The following is a 14,725-nucleotide window of genomic DNA, read 5'->3' as shown; positions in this document are numbered from 1 at the left end:
TAAGTAGATTTATTTTTAAAAGAAAAGAGGGCTTCCCTGGTGGCACAGTGGTTGAGAGTCCGCCTGCCGATGCAGGGGACACGGGTTCGTGCCCCAGTCTGGGAGGATCCCACGTGCCACGGGGCGGCTAGGCCCGTGAGCCATGGCCGCCGAGCCTGCGTGTCCGGAGCCTGTGCTCCGCAGCGGGAGGGGCCACAACAGTGAGAGGCCCACGTACCACAAAAAAAAAAAAAAAAGAAAAGAAAACCAGAGTGTCATGTAAAAAATATCCCTTGGGCCAGGGCCAAACAGAGATTATGGAGGGGGAAGATTTATTCCCCCTAAATTATCTGGGTCTTCATTTATTGTTTCCTCAGAGATTATATCACGAGGCCAGAAAAAAATCACTTAATTTTGGGAGTTGCTGAAACATCAAGGAACTCTGCCTGTGGCTATTGTCCACGATACTTACGCCAGATCCTTTAACTGACAGTCAGGCTGTTTTAATCCTTTACACAGCAATTTCAGTCCCAAATCTTCAATTTTGTTATTAATGAGAAGCAGCCTTGTCAGGCTCCGGGTAGAGCTCAGGACTTGGGCGAGGGACTCACAACAAGCTGCAGAGAGGGAACATTCGGAAAGCCTGGAGGGATGGGGACACCAAGGTGGCTGTTAACCATGGCAGCAGGGAGTCCCACCAAACCTCAAATGCCAGTGCCCACAAGAAGGACAAGGACAAGCAGACACTTACACAAGATTCTCGATTATATCATTTGCATGCCGCAGACCTTCACAGAGATGCTGTACTCCTGTGTCCCCCAGGGCATTGGCAAACACAAACAGCTCTTTTAAAGTCTGACTCACTTGCAAGAAAGAAGAGAGCTCCACACAGCTAGCATCTGTTAGGTAACATGTGCTCAAGCTACCCAGAGACAAAGAAGAAAAATCAGCCACTGCTGTCATTTAGCTTCCCGGGAATGTTCTCCCCATTTAGCTAAGTCCTAGCCATCCTTCAAGTTCCAGCACCTGGCTCACCACTTACACAGAGCCTCCTCCCTTTCCCTGGGCTCATCTGGCATTTCTAAATGATTCTACAGTGTTTGGCACTTGATTACACGTTGAACTGTGTTGCTCTCTAACTGTTTCATATCTGTGTGTCCTTAAGGGCAGCCCTGTCACTTGTAGTCCTTCTGATAACTCCATCCACATCTAGCCCAGTGTTGGGTACATAGTAGTATTCTTTACAGAGTTAATATTTAATTAGCATCACTCCTGTAAACACACAGGATGGTAGTATACTGGAAAGAGCATGGGGTATGGAGATAGATTTTGGAGTCACATCCTGACTATACCACTTTTTAATGGTGTGACCTTGGACAAGTCACTTTTCCCCCCAATCCTCAAAGTTTCCTCATCTGTACAATGGGGTAAGAAAACCCACCCTATATAGTTATTTCAAGAGTGAATTACGTGAAATAACTTCTGGCAAGCACCAAGCATAGATGCTGGCACACAGCAGGCATTTAACAAGTTAAACAGTTATAAGATGATGCCAGATAGTTGTAAAAAACTTACTCTAGCTTCTCTACTTTACAGTTGGAATGTCTGAGACCCTCACAAAGATACTTCACCCCTGTGTCCCCCAGGGGATTTTCACTCAGGTCCAGCTCAGTGAGGCTTGGATTGCAAATGAGAACAGAGGCAAGATATCTGCAAACAGTCTCTGAGCTTCCAGGGAGAAAGCTAGCACACAACCTGGAGAGAAAGAAAGATGAACAGACACAGAATTGGCCACTTTATCATCCTACTCCCTACCCGCAAAATATCATGAGCAAAGAAAATACAGGCTCACCCATATGAGACCCCCCCAACCCTGAATATGTCACAACCCCCTTTTACCCATGAGAGGGACTTGTACGTTGCTCCCACAACACTGTGTCCCCCAATGAGAACTCAAAACATGTTGACTGCCCCCCAAAAGAAAAGAATTGGGAGGAAATATCAACACGACCTAATCTCATTTTAATTCCCTGCATGGATTTTAGCACTCTATCTCATATCTTCTTTCGAATCACAGGGGAAAATGCTATAATCATCCTTAATACAGTTTACAGTCAAAAGATCTTTCCTTTCCTTTTCTTTTATCTATAAGTTCATTACTAATTAATTTGCCATCCTTTGAGAGACCCAGCTCATCACCATCATCCATATAACATTTTTTCTTTGACACAAAGAGTGGTTTTTACTGACCTTCCCGTCTTCTCAATCTTTGTTTCTCCATATTAGGTAGTCCAATTCCCTGAACTATTTCCCATCAACTTTCTCTTCCATCACTTTCAAGAATTTCTACGATATACATTACAACCTCTGAGTCTTCAATTTTCTCTTGAGTTACCAGGCTCCAAACTCAGTCTTGAAGGGGGCTCATAAGGACATCACGTATCTATATTTCCCCAACTTGGAAATTTTAAATGGAGGTATTTTGCCAAAAAAATGAGTTTCAAAGTGGATTTAGAAAGCTTTAATGCTAAAGAGCTTTTACTTTAGAAAACCCCACATATATGTTGTGATTGTTAATTTTATGTGTCAAGTAGTTGGCTAGGTCATGGTACCAGATATTTGGTCAAACATTATTCTAGATGTTTCTGTGAAGGTACTTTTTAGATGAAATTAACATTTAAATCAGTACACTTTGAGTAAAGTAAACTACCCTCCATAATGTGGGTGAGCCTCATCCAATCAGTTGAAAGTTTAACAGAGAAAGACCGACCTCCCAGGAAGAAGATGGAGTTCTGCCAGCGGACTGCCTTTTGACTTGAACTGCAACACTGCCTCTTCCCTGTGTCTCCAGTCTGCTGGCCTACCCTGCAGATACTGTACTTGACAGCTGCCATAATCCGCGTGAGCCAATTCCTTAAAATAAATCTCTCTATATATTTATACACATTTTTTTGGTTCTGTTTCTCTGGAGAAACCTGACTAATACATATATGGTAAATTTTTTATTATGGTCACCACATGGACTTTGAAGTCAGACACATCTGGGTTTCTACTTGTGCCTTTGCCATGTTATTTAGCCTTTTGAACTTGGGTTTCTGTTTCCTCATCTGCTAAAATGGGGATAGTAACCTGAATCTCTCAGAGCTGTTGTGCGCATTAAAGGAAATCATGTATACAAAGCACTCAGCAGAATGCTTAGCACAAAGTAATTGCTCAGTAAGTGTGGGTTTTCATTATTGTCATTAACGTTATTGCCACTTTTATTCTTCCTCTCCATGACTCCTTGAAATGTGTTTTGATCATACAACATCCATCTTGAGCTGCATTATTTTTAACTTTTTTCTTGCAGTATGGAAACTAATAGTGACAACTTACTTGAGCTTCTGTACTTTGCAATTTGGATCTTTTAAGCCTTCACAGAGCAATTTCAAAGCTGAAGCTTCCAGTTTTGTTTCACTAAATTCCAGCTCAGTGAGCCACTGATTGGTGCTGAGAACAGCTGCTAGCGCACCACAAGAAGCAGGAGAGATAAGGCATCGGTACAACCTTCAGAGAACAGAAGAATGACCTCATTACCTTATTCATGCTCTCCCCCAAAACAAAAGAAATTGACAAAAAAATTACATGAACACAGACAACAAATTCTCCTGCTCAGTTACCTCAATGTCTGTAAGATACAGTTTGGTTGTTTTAATCCTTCACACAGAAGCTTCATTCCGGAATCTTCCAGGGTATTCTTCACAAATTCCAAATCTGTCAGATATTGGTTGGTTTCAAATACTAAGGCGAGGTCTCTGCCATAAGAAGCTGTGAGGTGGCAGAAAATCAGTCTGTGTGGAGAAAAAGGCATTTCAGAGAAGAAAACAGAACTCTCTTTAAAGGTACCTGTTTGTCCCTTACTGATGTAATGAATTATTTAAATTCATTCAATAATTAATTTATCAGATGCTTACCACTGTGCTAGACGCTGAAAACACAGAAATAATTAAGATCCAGACCCTGCCCTCAAGGAATGCCCAGTTAATGGGGAAAAAATTAGAGAATCATAGATTATAATACAGCGTGAAAAGTAGTGCGAGTGGTATGCACAAGATATCATGGGGACACAGAAAGGTGGCACAATTCAGCCTAGCTTGAGGTGGGTTTTGGAGGATCAAGAAATATTTGTAAGAAGAACCACTACTTGAGTGTTGTTCTGAAAGGGTGATAAAAATTGAACAGGACTTAGATGGATGAGGAGAATGGGAGTGGGGAGAGCAGGAGGCGCTGAGGGACAATCCACTCATGCAGCAGCCTGAGTGAAAGCCAGGAGGCAAGAGATGGGATGCTTCATCTGAGAAACTGCCAATTATTTGCTATGGCCTACTTTAAAACACTGGAAGATATATATCAAACTGCTAACAATGGTTATCTTCCACGTTGAAGGGAAGGGTTGGATTACAGGGAGACATTTACTTTCTAGATATTTAGAAATTGCTTACAGTGATCAGAAGTTATCAGGAAAAAAAAAATCTTAAAAATCTGAAAAACATAATACATGTTTACTATAAATAATTTTTACAATAGAGAAAAATATAAAGAATAAAGTTTTTTAGGGCTTCTCTGGTGGCGCAGTGGTTGGGAGTCCACCTGCCGATGCAGGGGACACGGGTTTGTGCCCTGGTCCGGGAGGATCCCACGTGCCGCGGAGCGGCTGGGCCCATGAGCCATGGCCACTGGGCCTACGTGTCCGGAGCCTGTGCTCCGCAACGGGAGAGGCCACAACAGTGAGAGGCCCGCGTACCGCAAAAAAAAAATAAAATAAAGTTTTTTTGAGAAAGTTCTGTATTTCTACCACCCAAAGATAACCACTGAAGATTTTTAATGCATGCATACAAATAGCATCATATGTTCTCTGTAACAAGTGAAATCACAGAAAGATTTTAAAAGACGAAAACTTTTTCCCAACTTCCCCTCCAACTCCACCCCCCAGAGGTCCCCAGCGTTGAGAGTCTGATGTGTATGCTCCCACTCCTTTCTCCAAGATCATAGAAACATATGCAAACACACACACAGGATTTGTACGTTTTACAAAAACAGGACCATAGAAAACATTACTACTTTACATGCGCTTTGCCATTCAGTCCTCATCTTAGGCCCATAGGTAAAAACTGAAATTTAATTATAGCACAAGGTCATACAGTAAGTGGCAAAGTAGTACTCAACCTGAGGGCTGTCTGGTTTATCCTCTAGGCCTGGAAAAACCATTAGAAGTTTAAAGAGACATGGTCAGATCCCTCTGATGCCAGGGTAGGGCAGGAAACAAACCTGGGGTCAGAGGGCTGCAGTGGTCCAGGGAATAAATTGCCCAGGGGGAGGCGGGGAAGGGCTGGAGGCAGAGAAATTCAAGACACGTTTTGGGAGAAATTCAAGACACGATATGGCCAGGATTTATTACCACTTAGGGTGATGGGGATGAGGCTGTACTCTGGCTCCACCTTCTTCCTCCACAGGGTAGTGGAGGGCACTGAGGAATGGGGGCTGTTTCCGGTTCTAGAATATTCCACCTGTAGGAAGGGCAGGCCCACCGAGTGGGACAAACTATTATGGTGGTGGGGGGGGTGTTTGAGACTTTTTGTACTTGATTACAAGCGCTTCACATTCTTGGTTCTGAATCTTTTCTGACCACTCCTGTTTCTTCCCGCCTGCAAAGACTTTCAACAGCGTAGGGGGTTCCCTTATGTCGGTGGAGGGGGGCAGGAATCTTCCTCACGCACCCCACCCACCCCCACTGTTTCTGGAAGTTGGAACAGTCCCAAGGTGAACGTGTGGAGTGGTAACAAGAGGCTTTCTTTGTTAAGTCAGAGCCCTCGGGGAGAAAAAGAGAGCGAGCAAGTGCCCTCTCTTTAAACGTGGTAGGCCCGTGTGTTCGGCGTGCACCCGCACTAGCCAGGAGGTGAGGCTTGGCAGGAGGTGTCCTGGGGCAGAGCTCTTTATGGGGTGGGGGGGGAGGCAAGCGGAGATGAGGAGACCGAGGGTGAGGGGAGGGGACAACTGGCTGATTCATCCCCGCAGGGCCAGCCAAGCCCCAAAGGCCCTCAGCTATCATGGCCTTGAAACTCGAGGACCCTGGTAATGGGTTCCGGCATGGCAAGGTGGTGGCCTTCATCAACGAGAGCATGGCCAGGCACGAAAAAGGCTCTGCGTTCTATCTCGAGAATATATCCTTGTCCTGGGCGGCGGTGGAGGACAAGCTCCGGGCCATACTGGAAGATCATCAGGTGTCCAGCGAGGCCAAAGAGGCCTGTGTCTGGGGCAGCCTGGCCCTGGGCGTGCGCTTCGCCCACAGGCAGAGCCACTTACACAGGTACAGGGTGGAGTGGCTGTACTACTTTGCCAAACTGCACAAGTCGGTGGCGCGGGCCTTGGTCTCAGACATGAAGTTGCTCAAGGCACAGCAGGACGTGGAGCGCAAGGAGGCGGCCTCCCTGCTGCAGCTAGCCCATGCCAGGCTGGCGGAGGTGCAGAAAGAGCGGGACCTCCTGAGGTGGAGGCTGTTGCAGGCAGTAAGATTACTCTGACTTGGTCCCTAGCCCGTCCCGGGACCCGTCCCCAGTCCCGTTTGCCGCTCCCACGCGCCCCCCCTCCGCCCCCAGTCCCGTTCGCCGCTCCGCCACCCCAGAACAGGTCTCAGATCTGCTCACTTCTCTCCAGGAGTCGGCTGCAAAGGTACCAGGCCTGGCCACTGACAGTGGGACCGGGACAGAAGGAGCAGGTGAGGAGGAAGAAGAGGCAGGGGCCACTGCTCCTACTGCAGCTGCTTCTGGAGCCACAGGAGGAGAAGGAAGACAGAAGGACGTGGAAGGGTCAGAAGCTGCCGAGGGAGCAGAGGAGCTATGTGGAGACCTTATGCAGCTTCTCAGAGTTGAGAACCAGAAAATTTACACCTCTGGTGGGCAGAGGGAGGGAGATCTCAGGTCCATGGACACAGCCATGCTTTATTTACCTGGGATAGCAAAGTCCAGGCGCACAGTCTCACAGGACTGTCTCACAGGACAGTCTCCTGTCCAGCTCCCTGCCTCATTCCCATCCTCACACTCATGCCCCTCATTCCCCTTCCCAGACGCACCCACGTCCTTCCCACCAGCAGCGCCGTTCACAGCAGGAGCTCCATCTCAGACGTCTCCCTGCTGGGGGCCCTCTGATTCTAGCTTGTGGTCTGATGTGGGGGGCCAGGGAATGGGCCCTCAAGAACCACAAAGAGACGGGAGGGGCTCTGATCACCACCAGCAGGGGAGACCTCCAGTACTTCAAAGGCCAGGGGAGAAAACTTGCTTCCACTGTGGGAGGGGAATCTGGCTATAAAACCCTTGAATTCAGAAATGTGAAACAGAATATAAATGTACCCTGATGGGAAATCAATTTTCAGAGGGAGGGGGAGGGGTGGGGGAGGGCTTGGGAAGAGTGGAAGGAAAGGGTGGGTGGGTGGGTGAATGGGGCAAGGGAGCTGTGAGAGAGGAGGGGAAATGGGGTGGAAAGTAGGGTATGGGGTGGTGGCTGGGGAAGTTGTAGATTGGGGGCTTACGGAGAGAGAGACCTAGAGAGACAGACGTGTTCTGATGACCGTCTTTGTGTTCCAGAGCGCTAGTACTCTACACCCCAGAACTACTGCCGCTTCTGTGTGTGCCTCTCCCCAACTCTAGCATCTGGTGGACCTGGGCAGACAGTATATAACACCCTTGTCTCTGCTTCCCCCACCCCCGAAACTAGACTGTAGATGACTGGAGCACGAGTGGACATTTGACCCATCCTGAGTCAAACAGATCCTCTCACACTAGAGAATCTGAACAGAGAGGCAGATTTCATAGCCAGGATGGTGTCGGGCAATGAAGCAGTGGGGCACTGGGAGTCGGGGGCAAGGTCGGGGTCATGGACACCGAGGCCACAGCTGAGGCCTGGCCTTGGCTGTGGGGGAACAGAACCGTGTGCTCTACAAAGGCCCAGTGCCCTTTAGAGAATCACAGTCTGAGGCCCCAGGGAGCAGAGAGGCAGAGAAGCAGAGAGGAGTTGATCCCGTGACCCCAGACATGCAGAGTGGCATCCTGACCACTTTTCACTTCCTGCAGTTGTGCTGAGTGAAAATCCACTTTACACAGATCCTTTTTTCTTTAAGCTAACTTCACAGGGTTCTTGGTCTGGGCAACCAGATTATTGCCAAGCCAGAAATTTACACCAGAAGAGCAGTTGCAAACCACAAACCGTCAAAGAAAATGTTGGAACTGGCAGGGGAGGTGCATCAGGGAGTGATGAGTAGTGGGGATTCCTGCATCCCAAGTCTCCAGCAATGAACTGGACAGGAAGCTCATTCATATTCTGAGTGAGTTATATCATGACAAACAGGCCTGGGGTTAACCCCTGGCTTACAACAGGGCCACCTCTAAAGGAATCCTTCAGGGCTGCACACAGAGGACGCCAGCACCAGCTGCAGACGAAGACTACTATCGTTCAGCCCCATGACAGGAGAAGCCTCCCCAGTCCCCAGTGGGGAAGCAGGAGTGGTGGGGGTACGGGGTGGGGAGGGGTACGAGGCAGTGGGGTGGAGGGCTTTTATGTCTTTATATACTTTGGTGTTGTGTAAAGTAAAATAAATGCTCACAAAAATACAAAAAATAAAAGTAAGTGAATTTATAGGCTCGGGTGAGTTTGGAAAGGCTACCTCTTCCTCTGGGGCAGAAGGGAAGGAAAGCAGACACCGATGTGTGTGGTGAGGAGGTGGGAGGGAAACCAAGCAGGCTCCTGTCTGTGTGTGTATGATGTGGACAGACAAGCAGACAAGTCACCTGAGAGTGAGCAAGGATGTAAGGTCCCGGTGGGGGGTGGGGGCTTCAGAGCATTGGCGCTTGGGGGAATAATTGCAGAGGAGGATAGGGGTGGGGAATGGAGGGAGAGAAAAGGAAACCAAGGGGAAAGACAATGGGAGTCTGGAAGGAAAAGGCAGGGGAGTGGGGTAGGGCCAGGACGGGCATCAGACACAAACTCTTGGATTTTACAGTCTGACACCCACTTGCTACAGCAAAAACAGCACATACAAAAGGAGAAGAGGCAGGAGGGGTTGGCAGGGATCGCTGCCTGACTCCCTACCCCTTCTAGGCTTGTAGCGTATCTTTTCATCAGCTGGGAGTGTAATTTCTAGCAACCCAGTCTTTACCTGCAAATACCTAAGAGTTTAAAGCAAAGTTCAACTTACTTCAGGTCTTTGACTTTACAGTATGGGTTACGCAGTGCTTGGCAGAGCAAGTGTAGTGGAGAGACTGGCAAATTACGCAGCTGGAAGGGACTAAAAGAGATGAGAAAGCAAAAATAAAATGATTAACAAAATTTTAAGTAAAAGGCTTATTTTGGCTTCTGTTGCCATCTTAGTGCTAATTTACAAAAACCTTAGGAGGTATTACCCCATTTTTCAGATAAGGAAATTAAGGCACAAAAAGGTAATTTGCCCAAGGTCACAGAGGAACAGAGAATGAAGGTCAGTACTCAGGTCTGTCTGACTCCAAAGCCAAAGCCATGGTACTGTATGCCAGGCACCGAGGTAAACACTCTACACACAGAATTTATCTTATCTGGTGCTTAATCCAATGACAGGTATTATAATCACCATTTTGCAGATGCTTAGAGAGGTCAAGTGACTTGCCCAAGCTATCTGTACACTGTAACTGATTCTTGGTTGTCAGTACTAATAGAAGAATTAACGACAATAATTGAGAACTAGGAAAGTTCAATACGGTTGACCTTTGAACAATATGGGGGTTAGGGGTACCAACACCCCCACAGCTGAAAATCCACGTAAAACTTCACAGTGAGCCCTCCCTATCCCTCCATATTGGAGGTTCTACATCTGAGGATTCAACCAACCTCAATCCTATAGTACTGGAGTACACATTTATTGAAAAAAATCATGTAAGTGGACCTGCGCAGTTCAAATCTTTGTTGTTCAAGGATCAACTGCAGTAAACTCTCACTTAGTCAACACACTTGGGAAAAGTGGGTGTTTCTGTGGGGGTTAAACTTTGAAAAGAATTTAAGCCTTCTGATGAAAGCAATGGGGTTGAAGGATGGGAACTCCATCTAAGGCTGATTTTCTGGAAACCCAAAATGAGCTAGAAGCCCCTTTGTGTTTCCATCAGTGCTTAAAATCTCTCAAATGTATATTGTCCATTGTTTTACTTTATAATATACAGTTGGATTGAAGCTGTCATGAATTCATGAAGACACTGTAGCCCAAGTGCTTCGTAATTCCAAGTCCATGTAACTTCTCATACCCCTTCCCCTCTGGTCCCAAAGTCTTGCTGCACCTCCCTTCCCCTCCTCACTTTCCACAAACATACCTATGCCATGTTCAATTCCACCTCTATGCTACTGCCCACTGAGGAACTAACAATTACCAGAGAAAAGACTTGGGTTAACTCACTTCCCAAGTTGAGCCTTCTGCCCACTCCTGTCTCCTTCTCAAGGTCCCCTACCCCTCACCCGGCCCCACAACTAATGAGAGGCACTGTCCATATTAACCTGAGTACTGAGAACAGACTTATGACCAGTGGCATTTTCCAGACAATGCAGGTATAAGTCTCCTTGGCTGCTTTAGTAAGCCAGTAGAGCTGTATTTTGTAGTATACAGAGTACATACTGTGTAAGTGGTTTACCTAAGCCTCTTTGAACTCCAGCTCTCAACTCTCCATGTAGGTGTGAGTCTAGAAGAAAGAACCCAGGCTTTATAGCAATATACACAGGAGTGCAGCTACGTCCCTTACCAACCTGGAGCTCTTTGAGGCCTCAGTGATGAAGTATATGTAGAGAAGAGTGAGGACAAATTGAACATTAAATTTACAACTTTTTCCAGAACAGTCATCAGCACCAAAATAGCAGAGTCTTCAATGATAATCTTAATGATTTATATGCTCATAACTTTTTATAATTATAAAGCACCTTCACAGAGAGACAGTGAAGACTAATGGACACATACACTCACATACACACACTTACAGTGGCTAACACAGTGCCTAGCACATAGTTAAGTTCTCACAAACGTTAGCTTTCCCTCAGTGTCTACCTTGGCCAGTGCTCAATATGTGATAGATACTCAATAAATCCTCATTGTGTTGATTGACATACAATATGGAAAGCAGAGATAATTCAATTTATTTATTGAAAGTGCTAGAAATGATTATATGCCTGAATACTTGAAATAAACAAGAAGGCCTATCATTTCTGTAGGCCAAACCACTGGTGAAAAGACATTAGTATACTCACTGATTAAGTGTCAAGGTGGGTGGCATGAATGCTGAAGCTTGATCTTCCTCCTCAAATCCAAGTAGATGCTGACACTTCAGAGACACTGACAGGTGACTATGACTGCTTTTTACACAGAATGACATAGCCAGAATGTCCATTTTTGTATAGGTAGGTTGAAGCAGTATAATTGACCCTAAATCATCAATTATCCTTTTTGCATATTCTTCTTCCTGAATCTCATACAAACAGTGAAACAAGTCCATTGGCTCAATCTGTAACCTAGAAGATTTATCCTTTAGTTCTTTCTCAGTCCACTTCAATAACTCCTCTCGAAGTCCTGGAGAGACTTTTCTCCCAAAAGTAGTTTCCACAGACTTTCCCTTTCCTTTGTGTAAGAGGCCAAATAAGAACTGTATTGTTAATGATGAAAATCCTTTCCCATATTGCTGGAAGATTTCTTGCCACGTTTTCCCCACTTGATCAAAAAACATCCAGCTGCTGTCATTCTTCAGGGCATAGAACACAGCAGTCAGGAACTCTTGGAAACTGAAGTGAAGGAAAGTATAGACACTGACACCTCCTTCAACTTTTTTCAAAAAGTGATTGAGAAAAGTGCAGTTGGTATCATACACTCCTATCCCATGTCTTCTGAGGTCACTGATTTCAAACAGGACCTGCTGGTTCTGCAGTCCCTCTGCAGCCAAAGAGCAAAGGCCCCACAGGCAACTCTGTCCCTTCCACACCGAGATGCCTGTAAGGGTTCTGAGGCACTTGGAAAAGTAGAACAGATACACATCAGTCATGGTTTGAAGTGATCTCATAAGAGTCCTGTCACCATCTCCCTGTGACTGCAGGACACTGCAGATCATCCAGGAGATGATGGGAAGAGAAGACATAATGTCAAGGCCTTCATTTTCTCGCAGACCATAAAAAACTCTCATTGCAGCATTAGCACCTGAAAACTGACTCAAGAAATATGCTCTCTTTTCAGCATCTGTGAACCACAGGATCTCTGCCTGGGTAGCTTGTTTTAACAGAGAGTGAAGCTTCTTCATGGTTGTAGGCCGGGCAGTTATCAGGAGGGAGGATTCAGGAAACAGTTTTTTCCTCACAAAACTACATAAGAGGGTCTCTACTGGCTTCCTCTCCAGGGGATTGGCACTAAGATCCTCTTCCTGGTCACCTACAGGGTACTGAAGCTCAGGAAATCCATCAAGAATGAACAGAAGCTTCTCTGGAGATACAAGAATAACATCCAGGATTGGTCCGTCAATATCTTGAAAAGCGTTAGTGATCAGGTCAGCAGCGCTAAGGTTAGCAAAACGGCTTATTTCTCTGCAGTTTACATAGATGAGATAGTCAAATCTGCCTGGAGTAACCATTCCTGCTGCCCAGTCAAACATGAACTTATGCACCACAGCTGTTTTCCCAATCCCAGCACATCCCTGAAGCACCACAGTTTGGGATAAGCTGGAGCCCTCTTCATCAGGATCAAATATATGTTCCATCTCAATAAAATTATTTTGTTGAGGAATTCCGCATGGTGGCTTTTCTGATATACAGTGTTCTTTTACAACAAGCAGTCGTGACTCTATATGCTTGCCATGGTGATAACATTTGTCAACTCCTTTTTTTAGGTATTTTTCTTTTAGATGTTTTCTAAATACTTTCCTGTAATCTAATGGGGTGACACCAAGAGTCAGTAATCACAGAATACTAGACAACAATACAAACAACAACTATAACTAATACTACCATCACCACCATCTCTACTCAGATGTTTCAAAGCCTCCTCAAACTTCATGCATCTGAGCTCTTGATTTCTATTCCACTGCCCACCCCACCCCCAAAAAAAACCCTCCTCAGGGCTCAGAAAAATGTTAGGATTCATTATTTCTTTTTTTTTCCCTTGAATCCTCCACATCCATTTAGCAAGGCCTATCATTTATATCTCCAAAATAAGCCTCTAATCCATTTGTTTGCCACTACAACCTCAAATACCACCCAAGTACAAGGCACTATCAACTCTTTCCTGGACTGCTGAAACAGCCTCTTACTCATTTATACTCTTGCCATCTATGGCTCCTCTCCACACAGGCAGCCAACGTGATCTTCTAAAAATATCAATTACATCACATCACTGCCATGGCCCAAAACTTTTCAAGAGCTTTTCATTGCACTTGATATCAAATCCAAAATCCTTACCTCATCCTACAAGGTCTGCTACGATCTGGGCCCTATCTACCTTCACTCCCCAGCCTTTTATATCACTCTCCTTCTCAGTCCCTATACTAAAGCCACACTGGCTTACTTTTAGCTCCTCACAAATGCCATGTTCTTTCCCACTTCCAGGCCTTTCCGCCAGCTATTATCTCTGCCTGGAACACACTTCTTCATGCTCTTCCCATGGAGATCCCCTTCTCATCCTTCAGACCTTAAACATTACTTCCTAGAAGAAGACTTCCCTGACCATCCAGTTTAAAGCAGATCCTCTCTACTATACCCTCTCCCAGGACCCTGTTTTCCCTTTATAGCACTTAGCACAATTTACAATTGTCTTGTTTATTTTTTTCATTATCTGTCTTTCCCACTAATCTACATGAAAACAGGGACCTTGTCTGTCTTTTTCATCATAGTACTCTAAGTACCTAGCTGGTGCCTGGAACATGGTAGACACTCAATATTTATTGAAAATGGCTATAAATGCTTGCTTTTGAATTAAAAAAAGCCATTTATTATGCCTATTCTGTGTCAGATACTGTACTAGGCCCTTTACATACATTTTAAAAAATTTAATCATCATAATAATCCCAGGAAGTAGGTATTATCCAGATTTTATAGTTGAGGAAACTGAAAACTTATAACCAGGGTTATACGTTCACGGGTGTGCAATCTGTGCTTAGGCCTCGTGCTCAGAGCATCCATACTTGGTGTAACGCTCTGCTGTTCCTATCTTGAAATTCTTAATAATTTTTGAACAAGGAATCCTGTCTTTTCATTTTGCACCATACCCCATAAATATGTAGCCAGTCCTGCTTATAGCATTGGGTAACTTGTCCAAGGTTCAACAGCTAGTAAACGGCAGAGACTTCAATTAAGACTCAGGTTTGTCTGAAGCCGTGGCCTATATGCTTAAATACTATATTACATAGTTTTTCACTTTCTGCAACTAGAAAAAATAATCCAAGGAGTCAGTTATCAAATTCAAACTTCTGTTAAGTGAATATCTAAGCTAGTATTTTCCAAATAAGTTTTTTGTGTAACATTTTTGCAAGATATTAATAGGAGAGCTGTGAAAAAGGTGTCCAGTGGTCAAATAAGGTACGGGGAATGCGCCTTCTATCCCATTTTAGAGTTTCTCAATACATATTAGCATATGAAAGGCTCTGAGCAAATCAACAGTTAAAAAAAAACAGGCTGTTTAACTTTGTTTAATCCAGTATTTTCTGGACTTAAATGACTACAGAACCCTTTATTA

General features: G+C 45.1%; 2 protein-coding genes across 2 annotated transcripts; one reads left to right on the top strand and one right to left on the bottom strand.

Moving 5' to 3' along the window:
• Window positions 1-6,065: 6,065 nt before the first annotated feature.
• TEX13B (testis expressed 13B) lies at window positions 6,066-7,163 on the top strand. The gene is made up of 3 exons (XM_065900241.1): window positions 6,066-6,524; window positions 6,673-6,977; window positions 7,082-7,163. Exons 1-3 carry the CDS (start codon window positions 6,066-6,068, stop codon window positions 7,161-7,163), a joined length of 846 nt encoding a protein of 281 aa, XP_065756313.1.
• A 4,098-nt stretch (window positions 7,164-11,261) lies between these two features.
• LOC136142221 (NACHT, LRR and PYD domains-containing protein 3-like) lies at window positions 11,262-12,755 on the bottom strand. The gene has a single exon (XM_065900240.1). It carries the CDS (start codon window positions 12,753-12,755, stop codon window positions 11,262-11,264), a length of 1,494 nt encoding a protein of 497 aa, XP_065756312.1.
• Window positions 12,756-14,725: the final 1,970 nt, after the last annotated feature.

Source organism: Phocoena phocoena, chromosome X (assembly GCF_963924675.1).
Source record: "Phocoena phocoena chromosome X, mPhoPho1.1, whole genome shotgun sequence".
Taxonomy (NCBI): Eukaryota; Metazoa; Chordata; class Mammalia; order Artiodactyla; family Phocoenidae; genus Phocoena; species Phocoena phocoena.
This window is presented reverse-complemented; position numbering and strand designations above follow the sequence as displayed.